This window comes from Phoca vitulina, unplaced genomic scaffold, assembly GCF_004348235.1.
Source record: "Phoca vitulina isolate PV1807 unplaced genomic scaffold, GSC_HSeal_1.0 scaffold7, whole genome shotgun sequence".
NCBI classification, from domain to species: Eukaryota; Metazoa; Chordata; class Mammalia; order Carnivora; family Phocidae; genus Phoca; species Phoca vitulina.
This window is the reverse complement of record NW_022589710.1, coordinates 40473678-40500821: the sequence shown is the minus strand read 5'-3', so window position 1 is coordinate 40500821 and position 27144 is coordinate 40473678. Positions and strand designations below refer to the sequence as shown.

The 27144-nt window shown below is 40.5% G+C and overlaps 1 protein-coding gene across 4 annotated transcripts in view; it reads right to left on the bottom strand.

Moving 5' to 3' along the window:
- The window catches only part of EXD2 (exonuclease 3'-5' domain containing 2), a 54077-nt gene that overhangs the window by 8649 nt on the left and 18284 nt on the right, over window positions 1-27144 (bottom strand). For 3 of the 4 annotated variants that reach the window (XM_032405400.1, XM_032405401.1, XM_032405403.1), the window contains 5 exons: window positions 17134-17390; window positions 12132-12258; window positions 5456-5787; window positions 4101-4207; window positions 3720-3855 (listed from right to left, as the gene is read on the bottom strand). In XM_032405400.1, the coding sequence (XP_032261291.1) occupies window positions 3720-3855; window positions 4101-4207; window positions 5456-5787; window positions 12132-12258; window positions 17134-17390 (959 nt within the window). The remainder of the gene's footprint in view (window positions 1-3719; window positions 3856-4100; window positions 4208-5455; window positions 5788-12131; window positions 12259-17133; window positions 17391-27144) is intronic. The other variant, XM_032405402.1, reaches the window with a different exon arrangement.

Sequence of the window (27144 nt, the reverse complement as noted above, 5' to 3'; positions counted from 1 at the left end):
TAATTCTCCCAACATTTCAAACTTTTTCATTATTACTATATTTGTTATGCTGATCTGTGATCACTATCCTAGGTGTCACTATAGTAACTGTTTTGGGAGACCATGAACCACGCCCACATAAGACCGCGCACTCAATAGATAAATGTGTGTGTTCTGACTGCCTCACCAACCGGCCATTCCCGTGTCACTCTCCCTTTCCTCGGGCCTCCTTACTCCTTGAGATGCGATGATATTGATATCAGGCCAGTTAATAACCTACTACAATGACCTCTACGTGTTCAGGTGAAAGAAAAGAGGCATGTCTCCCACTTTAAATCAAAAGCTAGAAATGATTACATTTAGTGAGGAAGGCATGTCGAGAGCCAAGACAGACCAAAAGCTAGGCCTCCTGCTGCAGTTAGCCAAGTTGTGACTGCACAGGAGAAGTCCTTGAAGGCAATTAAAAGTGCTGCTCCAGTGAACACATAAATGCTATGCAAACCAAACAGCCTTACCGCTGACATGGAGAAAGGTTAGTGGTCTGGACAGAAGACCAAACCAGCCACTCGGTTATCTTAAGCCAAAGCCTAATCCAGAGCAAGGCCCTAACTCTCTTCAATTCTGTGAAGGCTGAAACAGGTGAGGAAGCTGCAGAAGAAAAGTCTGAAGCTAGCTGAGTTGGTTCATGAAGTTTAAGGAAAGAAACCATCTCCCTAAACATCAAAGTACAAGACGAAGCCCCAAGGGCTGATGTAGAAGCTGCAGTGAGTTATGCAGAAGATCTAGCTAAGATCATTAACGAAGGTGGCTACACTTAACAGCAGATTTTCACTGTGGATGAAACAGCCTTCGATTGCAAGAAGATGCCATCTAGGATTTTCATAGCTAAAGAGGAGAAGTCAATGCCTGGCTTCAAAACTTCAAAAGCCAGGCTGACTCTCTTATTTGGGACTAATGCAGCTGGTGACTTTAAGTTGAAGCCAATGCTCACGAACCATTCCAAAAATCCAAGAGCCCTTCAGAATTATGCTAAATCTACTCTGCCTGTGCTCTCTAAATGGAACGACAAAGCCTAGATGACAGCATATCTGTTTACCACATGGTTTACTGAATATTTTAATCCCACTGTTGGGACTACTAGGCAGGAAAAAAAAACAAAATTCCTTTTAAAATATTACTGCTGGGGGTGCCTGGGTGGCTCAGTCAGCTGAGTGTCTACCTTTGGCTCAGGTCATGATCCCAGGGTCCTGGGACTGAGCCCCACATCAGGCTCCCTGCTCAGTGGAGAGTCTGCTTGTCCCTCTGTGTCCCTCACCCCCCGCTCATGCTCTGTGCTCTTTCTCAAATAAATAAAAATAAAATCTTTAAAAAATAAAATATTACTGCTCATTGATAGTGTATCTGGTCACCCAAGAACTCTGATAGATGTACGAGATTAATGTTCTTTTCAGGTCTGCTAACACGACATCTATTCTGCAGCCTGTGGATCAAGCAGTAATTTTGATTTTTAAGTCTTATTATTTAAGAAATACACTTCATAAGGCTATAGCTACCATAAATAGAGATTCCTCTAATGGATCTGGGCAAAGTAAACTGAAAACCTTCTGGAAAGGATTCACCATTCTAGATGCTATTAAGAACATTCATGATTCATGGGAAGAGGTCAAAATACCAACATTAATTAACAGGAGTCTCTAGCCCTCATGGATGACTTTGAGGGGTTTAAGACTTTGGTGGAGGAAGTAACTGCAGATATGGTGGGAAACAGCAAGAGAACAGGAATTAGAAGTGGAGCCTGAAGATGGGACTGAATTGCAGCCATTGTTTTATCTCATGATAAAACTTAAAAGGATGAGGAGTTGCTTCTTGTTGAATGAGCAAAGAAAGAGGTTTCTTGAGATGGGATCTACTCCTGGTGAAGAGGCTGTGAAGCTTGTTAAAATGACAACAATGGATTTAAAATACTACATAAACTTAGTTGACTAGGCAGTGGTAAAATTTGAGAGGACTAACTTCATTCTGGAAGAAGTTCTGCTATGGGCGAAATGCTATCAAACATCACATGCTACAGAGTAATCATTTATGAAGAGTTAATCGATTGCAGCAAACTTCACTGTTGTCTTATTTTAAGAAACTGCCACAGCCACCACCCTGATCAGTCAGCAACCGTCAACATCATGGCAATAACCTCCCCCAGAAAAAAGATTACGGCTCACTGAAAGCTCAGATATGGTGAGCATTTTTTAGCAATAGAGTATTTTTATTTATTAATTATTTATTTTTAAAGTAATCTCTACACCCAACATGTGGCTCGAATTCATGACCCCAAGAATCAAGAGTCACATCCTCTACTGGCTGAGCCAGCCAGGTGCTCCAGCAATAAAGGTTTTGTTTTGTTTTGTTTTATATATAGAGAGTGAGTGGGGGGGAGGGGCAGAAGGAGATGGAGAGAGAGAAGCTCAAGCAGGCTCCACGCTCAGCACAGGGCCTGACGCAGGGCTGGATCTCACGACCTTGAGATCACGACTTGAGCCAAAATCAAGAGTCGGATGCTTAACCAATTGAGCCAGCCAGGCACCCCAGCAATAAAGTATTTTTAAATGAAAGTATATACATTGCGGGGCGCCTGGGTGGCTCAGTCGTTAAGCGTCTGCCTTCAGCTCAGGTCATGATCCCAGGGTCCTGGGATCGAGTCCCACATCGGGCTCCCTGCTCAGCGGGAAGCCTGCTTCTCCCTCTCCCACTCCCCCTGTTTGTGTTCCCTCTCTCGCCGCGTCTCTCTCTGTCAAATAAATAAATAAAATCTTAAAAAAAAAAAAAAAGTATATACATTGTTTTTTTAGATACAACATTACTGCACATCTAACAGTCTACGGTATAGTGTAAACATAATTTTTAAATGACTGGGAAAACCAGAAACTTCATTTGACTCACATTTTTTTTAAAGATTTTATTTATTTATTTATTTATTTATTTATTTATTTATTCAGAAAGAGACAGAGTGTGAGTGGGGGTGGGTAGGAGCAGAGGGAGAGAGAGAATCTTAAGCAGGCTCCATGCCCAGCATGGACCCCAATGCGGCTTGATCTCATGACCCTGAGATCATGTCCTGAGCTGAAATCAAGAGTTGGCCATTTAATTGACTGAGCCACCCAGGCGCCCCTAAAGATTTTATTTTTAAGTAATCTCAACACCCAACGTGGGCCTCGAACTTACAACCCCAAGATCAAGAATCGCACGCCCCACCAACTAAGCCGGCCAGGCACCCCTGACTCACTCACTTCATTGCGGTATTTGCTTTATGATGGTGCGCTGGGAACAGACCTGCAATACCTCTGAGGTATGCATAGGTATGCCTGCACTCCATGAACAGTACCAAGGCTCAGAAAGTTGTGAGCCACTCATGGGAAGATTATAAGGACACACAGAGAAAGGCAGCTTCTGAAGGAAATGGGTCCCCAGTCTTTTATGAGCAAAGGGGAACCACTCTCTTTATGGCAAACTGTTACTAAGAAGAGTACTGCATTCTTAAAACCAAGAACAGGGCTCAGGAGAGGCAGGAGAGCACGACAGCAGGACCACACAGAGGGGAGAAGTTCTCAGGAAAACTGGGATGACCCCTACAGACAAGTCTCTCAGCCAAAGCTGGCAGATTCAACCAAGACCTGAGAGCTCCCCATGTGGCTCCAAAGGCAGTTTCCATCAGAGGCAGAGTCTGGGCGGCCCAGCCCCACACTCACCGAATGTACGAGTCTTTCTTGCCACAGACTACACACAGGTTCTCTTTAACCATCAGGTAATAGTCTCCTGGAGATTCGGGTCTTCCTGCGGGTTCAAACTGTAGCTTGACCACAAAAGGCTCCTCGCTCACCAGCTCTTAGAGAAAAGATAAGAGGTCAGTGTTTGCCCACCTGTCCCTCAGGAAAGAAGCCCCACCTGAAATGTTCTCTGCAGTGTCCTGGCAGAGATCATGATTTCTGGCTTCTGAATAGCCACGTCCCACTTGTGTCAAGGTCGTCCTGCCTTCTTCTGTCCCTCCCTGCCCCTTGTCTCTCCTTCCACTCCTGCCAGTACCCACGTGCACCTAAATGTAGACGAAACAGGACAGGTAAGTCTCACACCTCCAATGCCTTTGTCCAGGTACCACTGAGCTTTCCTTCGGTCACAAGTGCAGAGGGGCTGTCCATCAGGAGCATGGAGGAAGCAGTTATCATAGAGGGGTGATTTTCTGCAGGGAAAGGAGAGATTAATCTAAAACTGGAAGCTAGCTCTGGGCCAAGGTATCGGTTGCCTCCCATGTTGTCTTTTTTTTTTTTTTTTTTTTTAAGATTTTATTTATTTATTTGGCAGAGAGAGATTGAGAAAGAGCACACAAGCAGGGAGAGCAGCAGAGGGAGACGGAGAAGTAGGCTCTCCGCTGAGCAGGGAGCCCGATGCGGGGCTCGATCCCACATGACCTGAGCCGAAGGCAGACGCTTAACTGACAGCCACCCAGGCGCCCCTCCCATGGTGTCTTCTGAGTGACTCCAGCTATTCTCAACACTAGGGTCAAACATTATATTTATGGGAAAAAACAAATAGGGCAAAAAAAAAAATCATGTCTGTTACTCCAACTGCATGGGCTAGGAACTAAAAATGAATTCATGTATCTAGTTCTTGTATGTATGGAACAAGGAGTGAGTTGGGTAGTACATACACACAGCTCTGATGTGAGAGCGAACAGGAGCAAAGCACTAAGAAAACTGCTCTACAGAGTCATCATTGGGTTAAACAAAGTCAATCAAAATTAAAGAACTTCAAGCTAAAGTAATGAGGGCCACATGGGTTTATTTCTGGCTCATACGCAATACTTGCTTCAATTTAATCAACCAATTCCTAAAGGCACTCTGCTACGGGGACCAAACTTCCACTCCAAAGTACTTATTAGTCATCTTTTTGCAACAGAGGCGTAAGTCGTACAGAAAAACTCTCACTGCTTAGAGAATGATACTGGCTTAGAGCTGGATGCCTTTCTAAATAATCAAATACCAAATGAGCAGGAAATCAGATGATGCATTTCTCCTGAAATGTATGAGGAAAATTCATGTTATTCATTTTCGCAGCTATCCTGAGCAAGCAAGGAGTAATAATTATACCCTCATTTATAACTAGAGAAGTTACAAGGCTCAGGTCATATCAGGATCAGTGACAAAGCTAGGGTAAGCTCTCCTTATATCCACTCAATTCTAAAAATTACAAAGTAAAAGAAGGGGAAAAGGAGGAAAATACACAAATAGATCAAAGGATAGCTCCAAATGTCCTTGAAGGAAAGGAAAAAATAAAATTAACCTCTGGGGAAAAAAAAATTTAACCCCTGGAGCACCTGCTACCCTACCACACACAACCTTCTCCCCAGACCCAAGATGAAGCATCATGCCTTTTGCTGGAGGCTGGGCCTCTGAGTCTCTCTCTACCAGACAGAGAACAACTCAGTTACCTGGCCGAATAGCCCACCCCCAGGGGCTTTCTTTTATGCTTTCTGGGATCTCTCCCTTGGTGGTTGCCTGCCATCATTCCATCTGTCTTAGACTTCTTATGTCTTGGCTTCTGCTGAGCTTCTGCTGCTTCCCCATTAACCTCTTCCCCAAGTCGGCTGAGTCCTTTGCTTCGGAATGGGATGTCTACCACATCCTGGCAATTTTCCAAGACTTTGCTCCAGCCCATGTGGTCATCGTTTTCATCTAGAGTTGAATTCCTAGAGAAAGGGTATCCAAGAAGACGGAGAAAGAGAGCCACTGAAATCTGGGCATCCCTGGCAGCATAAATCACCTGAAGAGAAAAGTCAGAGATCAGTGGAATCTGGAAGGCAAACCAGAAAGTGCAATTTCCAAGTCAATCACAAAGATGCAGACAACTTTCAGGATTCTAATTCAAGATGTACAATACCCTAAGCACCATGTACTTCTTTTTTTTTTTTTTTTAAAGATTTTATTTATTCATTTGACAGAGAGAGACACAGCAAGAGAGGGAACACAAGCAGGGGGAGTGGGAGAGGGAGAAGCAGGCCTCCCGCCGAGCAGGGAGCCCGACGCGGGCTTGATCCCAGGACCCCGGGATCACGACCCGAGCCGAAGGCAGACGCTCAACGACTGAGCCACCAAGGTGCCCCGTGCACCATGTACTTCTTAAAAACCTTTTATGATGAAATATTTCACACTATACAAAAGTAAACTGAATAGTATAATCAATCTTCATGTTTCTTGTCTATGTTAAAATAATGACTTACTCTGAATACTCAAAAATCCTAACCTATATAAACCCAATGAAGTTTCTTTCTATCTGTTACCAAACCTGATAGACAGATTTTTCTCAAGTTTGGGTGAGGGCAGTCACCACAAGTTTGACAACTAGTACATGAAATTCACTTTGGAGGTGGCCATGATCTAGAACACCTGAAAACAAGATTTACTGAGAGGGCTGTGTGACTTTCAATCAGAAACAACCTGCCATTAAGATGTGGAAAACAAGCATGGGTTTCAAGCATGGGCCTCAAATCAAAAGTCACAAGGGCTCATTTCTGGAATTTATTTAATTAATAATGGTAAGCCACCCTCCCAAGCCACTGGTGATGGAAAAGCCGGTCATAAATAAAAGTAGCCCAAACTATCATTAATAGCTTTTCCCAACAAAGGAAGTAAAGACTTTAAAATTCCTTTAATTTATCTTTAGTAACCAAGCCTGGTAAATAATACTATTAGGAAGGATTTTTTATGCTTTTTAGAATAAAATAGGTTTGGATAAAATCTTCCACCTAGACTCAACAATCTATACATCTACCAGCAGGTTGTCTCCCACAGGAAAAGTGTGCTTGAATGTTAAGAGTTTAAAGTGCTTTTTAGGGGCGCCTGGGTGGTTCAGTTGGTTAAATGTCTGCCTTCAGCTCAGGTCATGATCCCCGGGTCCTGGGATCGAGCCCTGTGTCAGGCTCCCTGCTCAGTGGGGAGTCTGCTTCTCCTTCTCCCTCTGCCCCTCCTCCCACTCATTCTCTCTCTCACTCTCTCTCAAATAAATAAATAAAATCTTTAAAAAAAAATAAAGTGCTTTTTAACAAACTGTTAAGGAAACCAAGGCACTTTCAACAGATACTGTTGAGACAACTGGATGACCACATGTAAAAGAATAAAATTGGACCCCTACCTCACATCACACACAAAAATTAACTCAAAATGGATCATAAACATAAATGTAAGAGCTAAAACCTAAGACTTGTAAAAGAAAACATAGGAGTAAATGTTCACGACCTCGGAGCAGGCAATGATTTCTTGGATACAACACCAAAAGCATAAGTGATAAGCAAAAAAATAGATTAACTGGGCATCATCAAAATTAAAACCCTTTTTGCTTCAAATGGTGACCTCAACCAAGTAAGTGAAAAGACCACCTGAAGAATGGGAGGAAATATTTACACATTATATATCTAATAAGGGACTAGTGTCCAAAATATATAAAGAACTCTTAAAAGTCAACAATATAAAAACAACTCAATTAAAATATGAGCAAAGGATTTGAATAGATGCTTCTCCAAAGAAAATATACAAATAGCCAACAAGCACATGAAAAGATGTTCAGCATCATTAGCCGCCAGGGAAATGTAAATCAAAACCACAATGAAATACCATTTCATACCTACTAGTATGGCTCTAATCAAAAAGATAGACAGTAACAAGTGTTGGTGAGGATGTGGAAAATTGGAACCTTCATACTTTGCCGGTAAGAATATAAAATGGTACAGCTACTTTGCAAAACAGTCTGGCAGTTCCTTAAACAATTAAACATAAAGTTTATGACCCAGCAATTCCACTCCTAGGTATATACCCAAGATAAGTAAAAACATATGACATATGTCCACACAAAATTTTATACACAAATATTCATAGTGGCATTCTTCATAACAGCCAAAAATGAAAGCCATCCGAATCTCCACCAACTGATGAATGGATAAACAAAATGTAGTATAACCATATAATGGAGTATTGCATAGCAATAAGAAGAAATTAAGTACCAATAAATGTTATAACATGAATGAACCACAAAAACATGCAAAATTAAGAAGTCAATCACAAAAGACCATATATTGTATGATTCCATTTATATGAAATGTCCAAAATAGACAAATGTATAAAGACAAAAGGTAGATTAGTGGTTGCCTCGTGTTAGGGTGTTGTGGGGGGGATGGGATGTGACTGTAGGATGGGAAGTGACTGCTAATCAGTATGGAGCTTCTTTTTGGGGTGATAAAAATGTTCTAAAATTAGATAGTGGTGATGGTTGCACAACTCTATAAAAATACTAAAATCCATTGATTTTTTACACTTTATTATTTTTTTTAAGTAGGCTCCATGTCCAACATGGGGCTTGAACTCACGACCCTGAGATTATGAGTCACATGCTCTACAGAATGGGCCAGCCAGGTGCCCCAATTTGTATACTTTAAATGCCTGAATTATATTGTATGTAAGTGATACCGCAATAAAACTGTTAAAAAAAGAAAGAAAGAAAGGAACCAAGGCACAAAGAAGTGACTTACTTAGGGTCACAGAAAGTCAGAAATAGCTGCAGAAAACAAATTCAGATAATTTGACTCCCAAACTCTCTCACAGGATAATGTTAACCTGAAGATATCAGCTAAATCTTTCCAATAACAACATTTTGGAAGGAAGAACAAGAGAAGGCTAAAATCTAGGCCTACGGGGGCGGTAAGCCAAAAATCCAAGAATCAAGTTAATTTGAGCCACAGAGAATGGCAAAGCATTAGGAATGGGAAGCACCAGGTATCTGTGAAAGTAAGTACAAGTAGGGGTGAAAACAAGAAGATAAGGTGAAAGCCTTCATAAAGAACACTTAGAACCCTAGACCTTCTCCTTTACACCACAGGGCTGGCAATAACTCCTTCTCTAACCCCCCAAAAAGTAAAAGTTTAAGTCATATAATGGCTAACTCACAGAGGATCTGGATCTAGTAACACCAGGCCTGGCATGGGGGGGCAAAGTGTCACCTGAGAAAGGGACCATGGGAAAGTGTACATATGGATTGGTGAAACTACCAATACCTTTCCCCACTCAGCAACCAGAATATAAGCAGAGGGGCTTATACCTCTTGGGCAGAAAACTAGATGATTCATCTCTGGAGAAACTGAGTAGCCTGAGAAAAAAGAGTTCCAGTTACTGACATGTGACTATAATCTATAGGTACTGATAATAAAGCCCACTGGTCCAAAAGCCCTGGCTATATTTGCTATGTTCTCAATCCATTTCTTAAAATTCAAATTTAAATATCATTTTCTGTATTTTCTAAAATCTCATTAAGCTTTATGTTTATAATTAGAACAAAATATTGAAATAAAGAATGAACAGGGGCGCCTAGATGGCTCAGTAGGAAGAGCGTGCAACCCTTGATCTTGGGATTGCAAGTTCGAGTCGCATGTTGGGTGTAGAGGTTACTAAAGAAAATAAATAAACTTAAAAAATTAAAAAAAAAAGAATGAATAAGAGTCTTTGGAAATTCTGAATTCTCACAATAATAAGGATCACAAATTTGGCTTCAAATTTGGTAGCAATTAACTTCTCCTCCCCAACTTTTTATTTTAAAAGTTTTCAAACCTACAGAAAAGTTAAAAGAATAATAATGCCAACTGACATTCACAACTGTCAATACTTGCTTTAACTCTTTATAATATGGACACCACACACTTTTTTGTGCCTGAACACATTTCAAAATTAAGTTGCAGCTATTATGATACTTCATCTCTAAATGCATCAGCATGTACTTCTTAAGAACAAGGACATTCTTCTACATGACCTCACCATTACCACACCCAAGAACTTTAAAAGTGACAAAGTACAATAATACACAGTTCTATTCGAATGTCTCCAATTGTTCCAAACATGTCTTTTCAGATGGTGCAAGATTCTGGATTTTTAGTAAGCTTATAGAATTGCATAACCCATCACCACAATCAATATTAAAACACTTCCATCACCTCAAAAAGAAACCTTATTCCCTTTAGCAGTCATCCTCTACTTCTTTCAGCCCTAGGCAACCATTAATTTCTGTTGTCTCTATAGATTTATATATTCTGAACATTTCATAAAAATAGAATCTGATATGATATTTTACAACTGGCTTCTTTCACTTAGCATAATGTTTTCAAGATGCATCCATGTTGTACCATGTGTCCTTTTTATTTCTGAATAATATTCCATTATAAGGCTATACCACATTTTACTTATTCATTCAACAGTTGATGGACCCAATAAACAAATAAGGAACTCAGAGGAAAATGAAGCAATACAGGAAGAAGAAAATCTCAGAAATCTTTAATACTCTAAGATAACAGAAGCTACTATATCTATTACACAAAAACAAAGTAATTTTAAAAGTGAATATTCAGAGGAGACCAAGAATCTCTTGTCACTTAAAATTATGACAGGAATAATTAAAAATTCAATAGAAATGTTAGAAGATAAACTTGAGGAAATTTCCCAGAAGGTAAAACAAAACATACAGAGATAGAAAAATCAGGGAGAAAGTATTTTTCCTAGGAAATCAGAGGATCAATTCAAGGGGGTCCAATATCCAAATAATATGAGTTCTAGAAAAAAAAGGGAGGGAAATTTTCAAAGAAATATTATGAGAATAATAATCTGAACTAAAAGACATGAGCTTCCAGATTCAAAGGGTCCACTGGCTTCTAATACTAAAATGAAAAATAGCCCACACTAATGGGTATCATCATGAATTTTAGGAACTAAGAATAGGGGCGCCTGGGTGGCTGAGCTGTTAAGCGTCTGCCTTTGGTTCAGGTCATGATCCTGAGGTCCTGGGATTGAGCCCTGCATAGGGCTCCCTGCTCGGTGGGGAGCCTGCTTCTCCCTCTCCCACTCCCCCTGCTTGTGTTCCCTCTCTTGCTGTGTCTCTCTCTGTCAAATAAATAAATAAAATCTTAAAAAAAAGAAAGAACTAAGAATAAAGTGAAGATTCTCCAGAAAGGAAAACAAGTGACAATGCTCAGTATCAATACTGGAAGCTCTAAGACAGGGAACATTACCTCTGAAATTCTGAAGGAAAATGATTTTCACCCTAAACTGCTGTACTCAGTGAAAGTATCGGTTCATAGACAGTGAAGCCAATATCTTTTCAGACACGCAGGGTATCATAAATTAATTTCCTATGCTCCCTTTCTTAATGTACTCCAAGAAAAGGAAGGGAAAAGACATGGAATTTGAAAGACAGAGGATCTACTCCAGAAGGAAGGTGAAGGGACTCCCTAGGCTGAGGGTAAATGCAGATTCCAGGGTCAGAGATGGGCAGCAGGGCTCTTGGAAAGAAGCAGGATGACAAAGGGTTCTGTCTGGAAGGGACAGCTCCAAGGGAAAACAAAAGGAGTAAGTCACCTCATGTGTCAGAACCGGCCAAGAAAAGATGTAGGGTTCCATTAAAGAGTCCAGGCTTGAAACAGTTAATAGGTATATAGAAAACAAAGCAAACAAAAGTACAAATTATTACTCCTAGGAAAACAAAAAGTTGTATAAGAAAAAAACTTAATTGTAGCATACTATGTGGCTCAGCTAAAATAATATCAATATAAGTAGATATTAATCTGATAAAAATGATGATTTAGCTATATTGGGAAGATGGGGAAGGGAAAAAGTATTTGGGGACAGAGGAATTACAAGAATATTAAATCATGTCTTCCACTGTAAGAAGTCGAAAGATAATATAAAAAATAAGAAAGAGTAATATATGCATGTAATTTAAACATATAATGGTAATTACCAGGAAGAAATGAAATTGGTTGCCACTGAGTGGGAGGAAGACACTGTTTCTTACAATGTCTTATAACACTTTGGTTTTCTAATTATGCATTTGTATTCATAATTAAAAAATTACATTTTCTGAAATGCCTGGCATATAGTAAATGCTCAAAATATAAAACACAATAGGGACTCTTACTCTGTTACTTAAGTACCATTTACAAACATAGACCAGTTATCTTCAGTGAGTCTCTTTTCAAGTATTTCCCCCCAATACTTATGTTTGAAGATTACAATTACAAGAACTATACTTCATAGGCAATGGCTCTTCCATTCTTCAACTACTCTGATAAGAAGTACCTGGTCCTCAGTAAGATTCTCAGCATCCCAGTTGCTACAACGAAGCAGAAGGGACTTGTCAAGTGGAAAGTTCAAAACCGTCTCAGCAAGTGATTTCAGGCTGAGCCCATTACAGAGCAAATTGTTTCTATAAGAAATAAGTAAGTGATGTATCAAAAATGGGCAAAAGAAGAACAGGCAAATCAAAAAAGACATTTAAATGGCCAATACACAGATGGCAGACACTTAAACTCACTAGACATCAAACGAAATAAAATGAAAATTATAAATAATTTATCTATCAGATTGCAAAGATTTAAAAAAAATAACTATATCTACTATTGGTGGAGCATGAAGAATCAGTCTAATCTAAAATTCGTGAACAGTCCATTTTTATAAGCTTTATTGAAAATAGTTTAACAATAAAGAGCTTTCAAAAGTTTGAACATGAAAATTCTCTGATTCAAGAATTCCACTTCTAGGAATTTATCCTAAGGACAAATGCACATAAAATGATCTTCACTGCAGTACCATTTATAGGAGCAAAGAATTAGAAACAACCTAAATGCCCATCAACAAAAGGCTGGTTAAATATCTATGCAATTAAATTCCATACAGCTATTAAAAATAAGGATGTGGATGGGGCACCTGGGTGGCTGAGTCGGTTAAGCATCTGACTCTTGGTTTTGGCTCAGGTCATGATCTCCTGGGTCCTGGGATGGAGTCCCACAGCTCTGCTGCCCTGCTGGGCTCCATGTTCAGCCAGCAGTCCACTTAATGATTCTCTCCCTCTGCCCCTGCCCCCCACTCATATGAATGCTCCCTCTTTTGCTCTCTAAAATAAATAAATAAATCTTAAAAAAAAAAAAATAAGGATGTGGATCTATATTGATGTGAAGAGATGTCCATGACGTATTAGTTAAGTAAAAAGAGACTGTGGGAGAAAACATATGTTGTGGTCCCTTTATGTTAATATATATACCACATTCCAGATGTATGTGTGTGAGTCTAGTTATGAGAGAGACAAAGCACAAAGAGATAACTAGAAAGATATCAATCACATGTTAGTGATATTATCTCTGGGTATGGGATTTGTGGTGATTATCTACCTTCTTTATATGTTTCTACATTTGCATTGGCTAGTATTCATGTAATTACTTTTCAAATTTGAAAACTGAAGGTACAAAAAACAACAACCTTTCTGCCCTTCAAACACTTTCTGATTAAAATACCTGCAGGGTGGCGGAAAAAATTAATTTGTCCAAGGTTCAGAGATTCCAAACAAGAAATAAATGTGAAATTAAGAACACATTGGTCTACACAAGTGGAGCTGACTTCCTGGCTACCAAGTGAGAGACTAGAAGTTTTAGAACAGGAAGCTTAGAGGTGGGGGTTCACATCAGGGTTACTTAAGCAAGCAGGACTCCCTCAGGTACTGTAGGAAATGAAATCATTATAATGATGAAGAAAAGGAAGTCTTTCCCTACAAAAACCAGCAGTAATTGATGGATTTCATTACCCCCAAAAGGCAGTACTGACTAAAAAGTAAAAACAGGTCCAGACATACTTAGGGAAAAATACATAATGTCTTGGTTCAATTAATGAAAATTAAGGCTTTGGGAGACAAAAAAAACTCTCTTCTGTTTTGTTGGAAATTATAAAAGTAATGAATGCTTATTATTAAAAGTTCAGACAACAGGAAAGCATCACAGGTGAAAAGTAAAAGCCTATCGCCCCATACTTCCACTCCTAAGGAATAATGACTCCTAACAGTAGGCTGTGGCCCCTCCAGACCTTTTCTTTTTTTTTTTTAATTTAATTTAATTTTATTGTGTTATGTTAGTCACCATACAGTACATCATTAGTTTTTTGTTTTTTGTTTTTAAAGATTTTATTTATTTATTTGACAGAGAGAGACACGGCGAGAGAGGGAACACAAGCAGGGGGAGCAGGAGAGGGAGAAGCAGGCCTCCCGCCAAGCAGGGAGCCCGATGCGGGGCTCGATCCCAGGACGCTGGGATCACGACCTGAGCCGAAGGCAGACGCTTAACGACTGAGCCACCCAGGCGCCCCAACATCATTGGTTTTTGATGTAGTGTTCCATGATTCACTGTCTTCGTATAACACCCAGTGCTCCATGCAGTACATGCCCTCCTTAATACCCATCACCGGGCTAACCCATACCCCCACCCCCCTCTCCAGACCTTTTCTATGCACAAATAGATAAACTGATGGTTAAGCGGAGGAGGAGATAACGTTTTTGGTATCTGTTCTGGTTTTTGCTCTGCAATGTGCTGTATTACTTAATATATCAGATACTTCCATTCATGATAAGTATAAATGTACTTATTTCATTCTTTTTTTTTTTTTAAAGATTTTATTTATTTATTTGACAGAGACACAGCGAGAGAGGGAACACAAGTAGGGGAAGTGGGAGAGGGAGAAACAGGCTTCCCGCCGAGCAAGGAGCCCGATGCGGGCTCAATCCCAGGACCCCAGGATCATGACCTGAGCCAAAGGCAGACGCTTAACGACTGAGCCACCCAGGCACCCCTATTTCATTCTTTTTAATAGCTGTATAATTTTTCAAGCATGGCTGTTCTTTAATTCTTGAAATCATTACCCTCGTTGAAGGACAGTACTTAATTTTTAAGCTACTTGATTCCATTTAGGTCATTAGTGTTTTTTTAAACGTCGTATTTGGAAAGGTTGCACGTTTCTTGAGAATTAATTAAAAACAAGATGCCATCTTTGCCGTTTCAATTCAATAGGAAAGATTCCAAAGTCATATACAACAATCTCTATAATAAACTACCTTTGGTTAACATATAACACAAAATATAAAGAGTAAGAAGAAAAGCATTACCAAAAAATGTGCTCCTCCCAATGTCAACTGAAAGTAACTACTTATGGCAAATGTCAGGAGCAACCTATAGCTAATAGAGCGAAGTATAATCCTTGCACTATAATGTCAAATCTCTTAAACTATAATGGCAAAAACTTCTAATTTTACTACTAAAGTGTTCAACAATAAAATAATAATTTTTAAAATGTTTTTAAAAATCTCATTAAACACGGAAAGGCCCAATAAATACTTCATTCTTATTTCTAGAGAAGTTCATGGTAATATTCAGCTTTGGCCAAATTCTTATTTTGATGCGTGGTCATTCTGCGCTTAGTGAAATGGAGAATTCGTGCACCTCTCATTTCTATCTATTCACGGAGAGGACTGTAATTGCACAGAAGAGATTTGGAAGGACGCGCTGATCGATGAGGGCTCTGAGGGAGGTAGTGACCATGACGACAATGACGAGGACATTAGTAAGAGCCAAACACAGCAGTATACTGCACTGTCTCTGGGTGACACACTCTTTCTAAGTTCTTCACGCAGTTTAACTCTTGCAATCCACACACCAATCCTGGGAGGCGGGAACCTAATTATTGCTGCAGATTAGGGAAGTGAGGGACAGCCACCGCACAGCCCACTCCAGGGTCAACTCTTAGCTCCTACACCCACCGCCTCTAACAGAAGAGAGTGACAGCGGACACCTCTGGGGAGGTGGTGCCCAGCGGGAGGGTGGGGGGGAAGGCCTGGTGAGAGGTGCCTGTTGGGGTGACACTCCAAATACTTTCACAGATTTAAATTTTTCTTACAGTAAATATGTCAATGTATTTCTTGAAAACGCTTGATAAGCGTTGTATTTACATAAGACAAACTACTAAACTAAAATAAAATTCCATTTTATACTAAAAAATGGTAAGAAGAGTTTTTTTTTAAGTTTTTTGTGTTTTTTTTTTTAAAGATTTTATTTATTTATCTGACAGAGAGAGAGAGAGAGAACAAGTAGGCAGAGAGACAGGCAGAGGGAGAGGGAGAAGCAGGCTGCCCGCTGAGCAGGGAGCCCGATGTGGGGCTCGATCTCAGGACCCTGGGATCATGGCCTGAGCCGAAGGCAGCCACTTAACCAGCTGAGCCACCCAGGCGCCCCAGTAAGAAGAGATTTTAATCAGGCCTTCTCTTAGTTTATCAAATCCTCTGAACTTTTAATGTCAGTGAGGTAGGGAGAGAGGCTACCTCACTCCACATTATTAAAATGAGGACACACACACACACACACACACACACACACACACACAGGCACACATGAGAAGGTCATTGCCACTCCCTGAAAAACAAGTTAGAATAGAATTTCTGTAAGAATAGAATTCCAAGGAAAAGGGAAATCTCTCTTTCTCCCAGTAACGCATTAGTCTACCACTACTTTTGGCCTAAAGCAGGGTTTGCAGACTCAAATGTTTATCAGGAGGAGTTGGGGTTACAGTGGATGGGAGAGGTGGGGCCTCTGGCGATTGAACAGAGCATGGGCATCTAAAGACACATACCTCTCCCCAGCAATTGTTACCATCTAGAACCCCTGACCTTGCTTAGTCAAATCATCTGATTTTTCAGACGCCCCAAATACAGACTTTTACATCAAATCTTCTGGATTTAAACTAAAAATTCCCAAAAATATCATACGGGGAGCGGCGCCTGGGTGAAGCGTCTGCCTTCGGCTCAGGTCATGATCCCAGGGTCCTGGGATGGAGCCCCGCCTCGGGCTCCCTGCTCAGCGGGAAGCCTGCTTCTCCCTCTCCCACTCCCCCTGCTTGTGTTCCCTTTCTCACTACCTCTCTGTCAAATAAATAAAAATAAAATCTTTAAAAATATATATATATCATATGGGGAAAAAATCAATAAAAGCAAAATCAAAATGTGAAGCCCTAATTTAGCCAGTGGTGCCATCAGTTTACAACCTGTAGCTTATGGAGACACCTTATCAACGTTTCATCTAAGAAGACCAATCCTAGGTAACTAAAGTTTTCTCAGAAGCTGGAATATTTCCTCACAAATTTATATGCATCTCAGAAGCCTCTAGGCTTCTAAAAAATTTTGGATGCTTCCTTACTGTTCTCAGTACTCCACAAATCTTGCTAAGATATTTGCCCCACAGCTCCAGGAACCCCAGCATTCATACAACCCTACCTCCGCCTCATGGCTAGGTACCGGAGGTCCAGGCACCCCTTAACCACGAGGCCGTAGTCCTGCAGAAGCTTGCTGGCATCTTCTGAACATCCTACTCCAACTTTTAAAATAGTGCCATCTGCCAAAATGTCCAACAAAGTTTTTGGTAGTGTTTTTCCTCCACAGATCAGCTTTGGCAAGCGAACTAAGACACAGAAGCCACTTGGGGAGGCCATTTGAAGGAGTGACAGAGGGCTGGCTTTGCCTTCCGAATTCACCTGCAACAGAGGAAAACAGGGAAACAGGTCATGCCCTATCACAGCACCAAGTACAACATGAAACTGGCAAAAAAAAGTCTAAGAGGGACATCCTTAACTTCCCAAAGGAAGCGGCTGACCAAATTTTGGTTCAAATAGAAGGATGAGCCTATGCTAACAAATGCAATGGACTCTGTGAAGCAGCAACCTAAACAAATGTGAGCCTGAAATGTGAGCAGTCCAGAAAGAGTGACACAGAGGAGAGCTGGCTGAGTCATGTGAAACGTGCTGGTTTTAAAAGTCTAAGTGAAGGGGCGCCTGGGTGGCTCAGTCGTTAAGCGTCTGCCTTCGGCTCAGGTCATGATCCCAGCGTCCTGGGATCGAGCCCCACATCGGGCTCCCTGCTCGGCAGGAAGCCTGCTTCTCCCTCTCCCACTCCCCCTGCTATGTTCCTTGTCTCGCTTTGTCTCTCTCTGTCAAATAAATAAATAAAATTCTTTAAAAAAATAAAAAATAAAAAAATAATAAAAGTCTAAGTGAAAAAAGGCTAAGGAGTAGAGTGCCAAATGATAAATACATACTCTTCATTATCCAGACTCTCCAACATGCGTGCTAGGAATGCTACTCATTTACCATATCGTTACTGCCTCAAGATCCAATTTTTGACAACAGGTAGAAAATACAGTACTATAAGTAAGTAGTACCTGCCAATAAAATAAATCCTGGTAGCACAAAATGCTTTCTCAGCATTTTATGATCACAAATGGTGTTCACTAAGGAAAAAAAAGGTATATTGAGCATAAGCTAGGATCCTTATATCTTGAGAAGAAAATCACTTCATATATTAACTGATTTAGTTTTAGGGCGCTTGGGTGGCTCAGTTGGTTAAGCGTCTTCGGCTCAGGTCATGATCCCAGGGTCCTGGGATCCAGTCCCACATGGGGCTCCCTGCTCAGTGGGGAGCCTGCTTCTCCCTCTCCTCCCTGCTCGTGCTCTCTCTCACTATCTCTGTCGTTATCTCTCTCTCAAACTGACTTAATCTTTTTGAGGTAACAGATAAGTTGGAGAAAAAAGCTGAAAGCTAAGAAATTATTCCCAGAAAAATTCACTTGCAAAGTTCACATTAAAGAAAGATCCTCTAAAGCTATCCCACGGAACCCAAGTTAAACATCCAAGAAATCCCAATCCTCATTTTTTGGGAGAAGGAATTTAGGACCTACATGTGAAGCAGTTTGCCTACACATGCAGGCATAATGACAAAGTTAGGACTAGTACCAAAATTCCCTGATCTAGGGCGTCTGGGTGGCTCAGTTGGTTGAGCAGCTGCCTTCGGCTCAGGTCATGATCCCGGAGTCCTGGGATTGAGTCCCACATCGGGCTCCCGGCTCAGCGGGGAGCCTGCTTCTCCCTCTGACCCTCTCCCCTCTCATGCTGTTTCTCTGTCTCTCTCTCTTTCTCTCAAATAAATAAATAAATAAAATCTTTAAAAAAAAAAAAAAATTCCCTGATCTAGAAGGGCAGTTCTCAACCGAGATTCATTTGCACTCCTTCCACTACCCCAGGGAATACGGCAACATCTGGAGAAATTTTTGGTTGTCACAAGTTGGGGGATGAGGTGCACAAGTATCTAACTGGTAGAGGTCAGACTGCCAATAAACATCCTACAACGTACAGGATAGCCGCTCACGACAACGAATCACCTGCCCCAGCTATTTACAGTGGGGAACCCCACTCTGGGCAGCGTGGTGCTCTCACTACCACGGATCATCATGCCAGGCCCTGTGCCACGCGCCACTGTGGCTATAAACTTACGCAAGAGATGGAACGTGACTCAGGGATTACAGCCATATTGGTAGAGTACAATACACACAAGCTCACACCATCAGAAATGACACGGTAAATACCAAAGGAGTGGTTCAAACAAAGTGTTACAAGTAACCCGAGGTAGGATATTTCATAGCTGAGATGACCAAAACCACAGAGAGGAGATAGTCACAGAGCTGCTGTTAGAAACAAAACTCAGAGAGCCCTCGTCTTTGACTTCTACTTCACGAACTCATAAAAAAATGTCTGGGACATACATACATATATAAATATGTATTTATATATTATAAACATGTAGTACTATTTGTAGTACTATATTAACATGTTATAGACATTATTAAACATACACAAAAGTAAAAACTTTTAATGAATGATGCCATCAAAAATCGTAGACAAAATTTCTAACACTTTTTCCGTATTTCAATGATTCACTTAGACAGCGATGATTTAGAATCTCCTTTCTGAGGGCCAGTGGATCATCCATTTTGGCTTCAGGAAGTCTAGAGCTGATAAAACTTTCTGGAAAAGCCCACAATTCTTTAAATGACCCCACGATGGCAGCAGAGAGTAAAGAATGATTTGGGACCATCTTCTGGGCTTTGAACAGATTAATGAGCAACCTTAGTCTATAGAGTTTATGGTATCAGTTAAATTTAGACCATGTCTTTGAGATACAAATGAGCTTGTCCTTTTCAAGTGACAGAATAAAGGCTTAATAAGCCTGGCAAGTAATAATAAGAGGATGAGAAAAAAAAAAATAGGAGGATGGAAAGAGAACAGGAGACAAATCAGAGATGCTGAGAGAAGCCAGAGCACCTAAGTTCTTAAGTACAGATAAGTAATTAAGACACGTCGGTTTTATGCAAAGCAATGAAAGGGTTTTAAGCAGAGGACTGACATGGTCTGACTTTCATTTTTAAAAGTTCACTCTGGTTACTAAATGGAGGAGGGACTGTAGGTGCACAGGGGTCCAAGCAGGGAGGACAGTCAGGAGGGTTCAACAAAGGTCCAGATGAGAGTCACGTGAGGCTTGGGCTAGGGAGGAAGCAGAGGAGATGTAGAGAACTAGATGGAGGCAACGTCTATTTTGGAGATAGCACTAGGTACTATTACTAGAAAGGGGTTAATGGAAAGGAAAAGGAAATAGACCTCCAGTAGGCCTGAAGCCTGGGCCTGCAGAACAATGCTCTTCGGAAAATAACCTTCACTTCATTCAATCTTTGTTGCACCAGTTATTTGCACCTGTTGATCAAGGATATCTGTAGCCAGAGACTCTAGAAAATATCAGGCAGGAGACAGGGGCCAGAAAGATTAACACCTCCATCCCCACCTTCCCAAGAGAAAGGCATGTTTTACCTTCTAAAACAGCAGAAACCTCATTTTGTACAAGTGATTTATGCATAATTGTACATTACCATGGATAATTCAGCGGTGTCTGGAAACCCATACCTCTACCTCTATCTGGTAGCATGCTGTGTTATTTCCTGTTTCTGCAACTACTTCTCTGAATTTCTATATATTTTGCCATTGAAGAAACCCAGCATTCCACAACCGCCTGTTTGTGTCTGTTTTTTTCCTTTTTCTTTTTTTCTTTTAAGATTTTATTTAGTTATTTGAGAGAGAGAGGGAGAGAGAGAGAGAGTACCAGCGAGGGTAGGGGCAGAGAGAGAGGGAGAAGTAGGCTCCCCGCCGAGCAGGGAGCCCCACATGGGGCTCGATCCCAGGATCCTGGAATCATGACCTGAGCCGAAGGCAGACGCTTAACTGAGGCACCCAGGCGCCCATGTGTCTGACTTTCAATCTTATCATTTCTCTTAGTTAGCCCTTTGGGGGTTGGATGTTTCCCTGATATTCATCTTAAAGGTGGAGAAGACTAAGGATAATACAGATTTAGGAAGAAAACTCAAGAGTTCTTTTAGGAACGTGTTAAGTTTGAGATGACTATTAGACACTGAAGGGAAGACATCAAGTAGGTAGGTGGATCTAAAAGGCTGGAGTTCTAATTTTGAGAGTCATCAGTGTATCAATGATATTTAAAGCTATAAAACAGATGAGCTCACTTAAGAGAAGAATGTAGATAGAGGACATAAATTAGTGGTCCATGGACACATCTACTGATCCACAGACACATTTAATATTATTATTGTTTTAGTCTCCACGTCTTTAAAAACTTGCACCAAAATTTAAAAATTAGTAAAGTTCACATGCTTAAAAAATTTATATTCCAAGTTTCTCTGTAAAGAACTGGACAACCTGGCAACACTTGGCTTGACCTATATGGCAGCTTTCTCATTTTTTTAAGGCATGAATTCTTTAATTCACCATAATGTCTTCTCAACACTGAAGCCTGCCGCCCTCCCCACCACCCCAACCACCACCACCCCTCCCCACCCCTGCTTGAGATCATGACCTGAGCCAAAGTGGGACCCTTAAACTAACTGAGCCTCCCAGGTACCCCACCACTGTTTTTCTAATAGAAAGAAATATTTCTCAGGATCCATGTCTCTATTAAAGCTAGGAAAATAAAAGATCATAGAGGCCTTGTATTTAAAGAAAAAAATGGAGGGAGCATATTTCTTTATGAAGTTTAAGAATATCTCTATATGCTCAAAAATGCAAACAATCACTCCACATCTTCATTTACATTTCCCATCTGGAACTTGTAGGCATATGAGTTTGCAATCCCTGGGGTAGACAAAGAAGAGACCAAGCGAGCAACCTCGGTATTTAGATGTGAAGTAAAAGAGAGATCAGAAGACAAAAAAGAGTAAAGAACAGTATGACAGAAGACAGGAGAGTGTGAAGACATGAAAACCAAGAAGAATGTCTTATGTAGGAACTATGCAGATGCTTTTGAGAGCTAGAATAGCACGAGTCCACACAAGTGTCTGCTGGATTGAAAACAAGAAAGCCATCAACTTGATCAATTCCAGTAGCGTAGTCTAGTAGGTCAGATTAAAGTAGTTTGAAGAACTAATAAAGAATAGCAAATTATACCCAATCAAGTAGAAGAAAAAAATGAGAGAGCAGATACCAGTGAAATAGAACACACACATACAATAACGAAGATCAACAAAGTGAGTAGTTGGTTTTCTGAAAAGACTAATAAAATTGATAAGCCCATAGAAGGAGTAATCAAGAAAAAGAGAGAAGCACAAATAAGTGATGTCAAGAATGAAAAGGGAGGACACCTGGGTGGGTCGGTCAGTTAAGCGTCTGCCTTCAGCTCAGGTCATGATCTCAGGATCCTGGGATCAAGTCCCGCATCAGGCTCCCTGCTCAGCGGGGAGCCTGCTTCTCCCTCCACTCATGTGCTCTCTCTCTCTCATATTAAAAAAAAAAAAGGGGGGCACCTGGGTGGCTCAGTCATTAAGCGTCTGCCTTCGGCTCAGGTCATGATCTCAGGGTCCTGGGATCGAGCCCCACATCGGGCTCCCTGCTCCGCGGGAAGCCTGCTTTTCCCTCTCCCACTCCCCCTGCTTGTGTTCCCTCTCTCGCTGTGTCTCTCTCTGCCAAATAAATAAAATATTAAAAAAAAAAAAATGAATGAAAACGGAGGGGCACCTGGGTGGCTCAGTTGGTTAGGTCATGATCCCAGGGTCCTGGGATGAAGCCCCGCACAGAGCTCCCTCCTCAGTGAGGAGCCTGCTTCTCCCTCTCCCTCTGCTCCTCCCCCTCCCCACCCCCTGCAACGCGTACACCCCCTCCCCTCCATGCTCTCGGCTTGTGCTCTTGCACTCTCGCATGCTCTCTCTCTACTCTATCTCAAAAAAATAAATAAAATCCTTAAAAAAAAAAAAAGAAAAGGGAGCCATCCCTACATATCCTTCAGATTGGGGAAAAAAACTGTCTGAAGATATTATAAACAAGTATATGCCCGGGGTGCCTGGGTGGCTCAGTTGTTAAGCGTCTGCCTTCGGCTCAGGTCATGATCCCAGGGTCCTGGGATCGAGCCCCACGTCCGGTTCCCTGCTCTGCGGGAAGCCTGCTTCTCCCTCTCCCATTCCCCCTGCTTGTGTTCCCTCTCTCGCTGTGTCTCTGTCAAATAAATATATATAAAAAAATAAATAAAACAAAAAATAAAACAAAAAATCCTCTAAAAAGCATTAGCAAAATGAATTCAACAATGTATAAAAAGAATAAGACATCATGACCAAGTTGAATTTACTCCAGAAATTAAAAAATCAATGTATTTCACCACCACCACAGAATAAAGAAGAAAAACTTCATAGTCAGCTCAAGACACAGAAAAGGGCGCCTGGGTAGCTCAGTTGGTTATGCATCAGACTCTTGATTTCAGCTCAGGTCACGATCTCAGGGTCGTGAAATCGAGCCCTGCATCAGGCTCTGCACTGAGCAGGTAGCCTGCTTGAGGATTCTCTCTCTCCCTCTGCCCCTTCCCCCTTAAAAAATTGTTTAAAAAAAATAATAAAAAAAAGAAATGCAGAAAAAGCACTTGATAAAATTCAACAACTATTCATAATAATAATAATCAAAAAAACCCTCCTAACAAACAAAGAATAGAATGCAATGTATTTAGGGGCCCCTGGGTTGCTCAGTTGTTAAGCGTCTGCCTTCGGCTCAGGTCATGATCCCAGGGTCCTGGGATCGAGCCCCACATTGGGCTCCCTGCTCAGCAGGGAACCTGCTTCTCCCTCTCTCACTCCCCTTGCTTGTGTTCCTTCTCTCACTTTGTCTCTCTGTCAAATAAATAAAATCTTTAACAACAACAACAAAAAATCTTTAACAACAACAAAAAAAGAATGCAATGTATTTAATCTGGTAAAGAGATCTATAAACAAACCTATGGCAGATATCATATTCAATATGAAAATGTTGAAAGCTGTCATTGTGAGATAGGCAATGAGTCAAGGATACCTACTATCACCACTTCTACTAAACACGACACTGTGATCCTAGTCACTATGGTAAGATAGGAAAAGAAACAAAAAGTGTAAGGACTGGAAAGAAATAAAATCATCATTTCTCAAATGATATAACAGTGTACACAGAAATCCAAAGAATCTACAAGTGTGTAATTCGAATTAATGAGTTTAGTAAGGTTCCTTAATAAAAGAGAAATATATAAAAATCAACTGCATTTCTTTATACCAGAAACACAAAAAATTTTAAAGATTTCATTTATAATAGAATTTTTTTTTTTTAAGATTTTATTTATTTATTTGACAGAGAGAGACACAACGAGAGAGGGAACACAAACAAGGGGAGTGGGAGAGGGAGAAGCAGGCTTCCCACTGAGCAGGGAGCCCGATGTGGGGCTCGATCCCAGGACCCTGGGATCATGACCTGAGCCGAAGGCAGATGCTTAACGACTGAGCCACCCAGGTGCCCCTACAATAGAGTTTTTAAAATCACAGAAAACTATAAATAGATTTTTAGGAGAAATTAAAGATCTAAATAAATATTCTTAGATTAGAAAACTCAATATTATAAAAAGTTACTCCCCACAAACTGATCTATTGATGCAATACAATTTCAATCAAAATATAAAAAAAAAATTCTGTAGAACCTGAAAAGCAAAAATAAATAAATAAGGAAATAAGGACCAAGACTAAGATATTCTGGAAAAAGAACAAGATGGCAAGAACTGCTGTCCCAGATATCAAGAGTCATCATAAAACAAGAGTAACTAAGATAGTTTGTAATCATAGGTGCAAGAATAGAAAAACAGACTACCAGAGAGCCCAGAAACAGATTTTATATACAGACACTTGTTTTGTGGTAAAGTGGCATTGCTGAGCAGCGAAGAAAGGTTTATCTTCTCAATTCATGGTACTAGAACAACTGGATATCCATATGGTGAAAAAATGAAACTGGACTCTAACACACACACACACACACACACACACGCATGCACGGACACACATCAATTTCAGGTGAACTGTAAATCTAAATGTGCAAGGTTAAAACCACAAAACTCCAAGAAAATAATACAGAAGAATATCTTTATGACTAGGAGTAGGACAAGACTTCTTATATACCATACAGAGCTTCTGATTATCAAAAGAGAACATTAAAAGAATGTAAAGATGGGGTCGCCTGCAGCAAAGGAAACAGTCAACAAAACCAAAGGACAACCGACAGAATGGGAGAAGATATTTGTAAATGACATATCAGATAAAGGGCTAGTATCCAAAATCTATAAAGAACTTACCAAACTCAACACCCAAGGAACAAATAATCCAGTCAAGAAATGGGCAGAAGACATGAACAGGCATTTCTGCAAAGAAGACATCCAAATGGCCAACAGACACATGAAAAAATGCTCCACATCACTCGACATCAGGGAAATACAAATCAAAACCTCAATGAGATACCACCTCACACCAGTCAGAATGGCTAAAATTAACAAGTCAGGAAACGACAGATGTTGGCAAGGATGCGGAGAAAAGGGAACCCTCCTACACTGTTGGTGGGAATGCAAGCTGGTGCAGCCACTCTGGAAAACAGGATGGAGGTTCCTCAAAAAGTTGAAAATAGAGCTACCCTACCACCCAGCAATTGCACTACTGGGTATTTACCCCAAAGATACAAATGTAGTAATCCGAAGGGGCAGGTGCACCCCAATGTTTATAGCAGCAATGTCCACAATAGCCAAACTATGGAAAGAACCTAGATGTCCATTAACAGATGAATGGATAAAGAAGATGTGGTATATATATATATATACAATGGAATATTATGCAGCCATCAAAAAATGAAATCTTGCCATTTGCAATGATGTGGATGGAACTAGAGGGTATTATGCTAAGCAAAATAAGTCAATCAGAGAAAGACAATTATCATATGATCTCACTGATATGAGGAATTTGAGAAGCAAGACAGAGGATCATATGGGAAGGGAGGGAAAAATGAAACAAGATGAAACCAGAGAGGGAGACAAACCGTAAGAGACTCTTAACCTCAGGAAACAAACTGAGGGCTGCTGGAGTGGAGGGGGGTGGGAGAGATGGGGAGGCTGGGTGATGGACATTAGGGAGGGTATGTGCTATGAAGAGTGCTGTGAATTGTGTAAGACTGATGAAATCACAAGACCTGTACCCCTGAAAAAATAATACATTATATGTTAATAAGATGGGGTGCCTGGCTGGCTCAGTCAGTAGAGCATGCAACTCTTGATCTTGGGGTTGTGAGTTTGAGCCCCATGTTGGGTGTAGAGATTACCTAAAAATAAAATCTTAAAAAAAAATAATGTAAAGGCAATTCACAGAATGGGAGCAAACATTTAAGGAATACATTTAACTCACAAAGGATTCATAGCCAGAATACATAAAGAAATCCTATAAATCGGTAAGAAAAAGACAATTCAAAGACTTTAAGGGGCAAGAGACTTGAACAGGTACTCCATAAAAGAAGACATCTAAATGATCCATAAAATGTAAAAAGATGCTCAATCAAAAAATAAAATAAATAAAAACTTTTTAGCACAATGAAGGAAACAATCAACAAAACTAAAAGGCAACCGAGAAGATATCTGCAAGTGACATATCTGAAAAAGGGTTAGTATCTGAAATATATAAAGAACTTCTAAAACTCAACACCCAAAAAATGAATAATCCAATTAAAAAATGGGCAGAAGACATGAATAGATATTTTTCCAAAGAAGACATCCAGATGGCCAATAGACACATGAAAAGATGATCAACATCATTCATCATCAGGGAAATGCAAATCAAAACTACAATGAGATACCACCTCACACCTGTCAGAATGGCTAATATCAACAACACCAGAAACAAGAGGTGTTGGTGAGGATGTGGAGAAAGGGGAACCCTCTTGCACTGTGGATGGGAATACAAACTGGTGTAACCATTCTGGAAAACAGTATGGAGGTTCCTCAAAAAGTTAAAAACAGAACTACCCTATGATCCAGCAATTACAATACTCAAAGAATACAAAAATACTAATCCAAAGGGATACATGCAGTCCA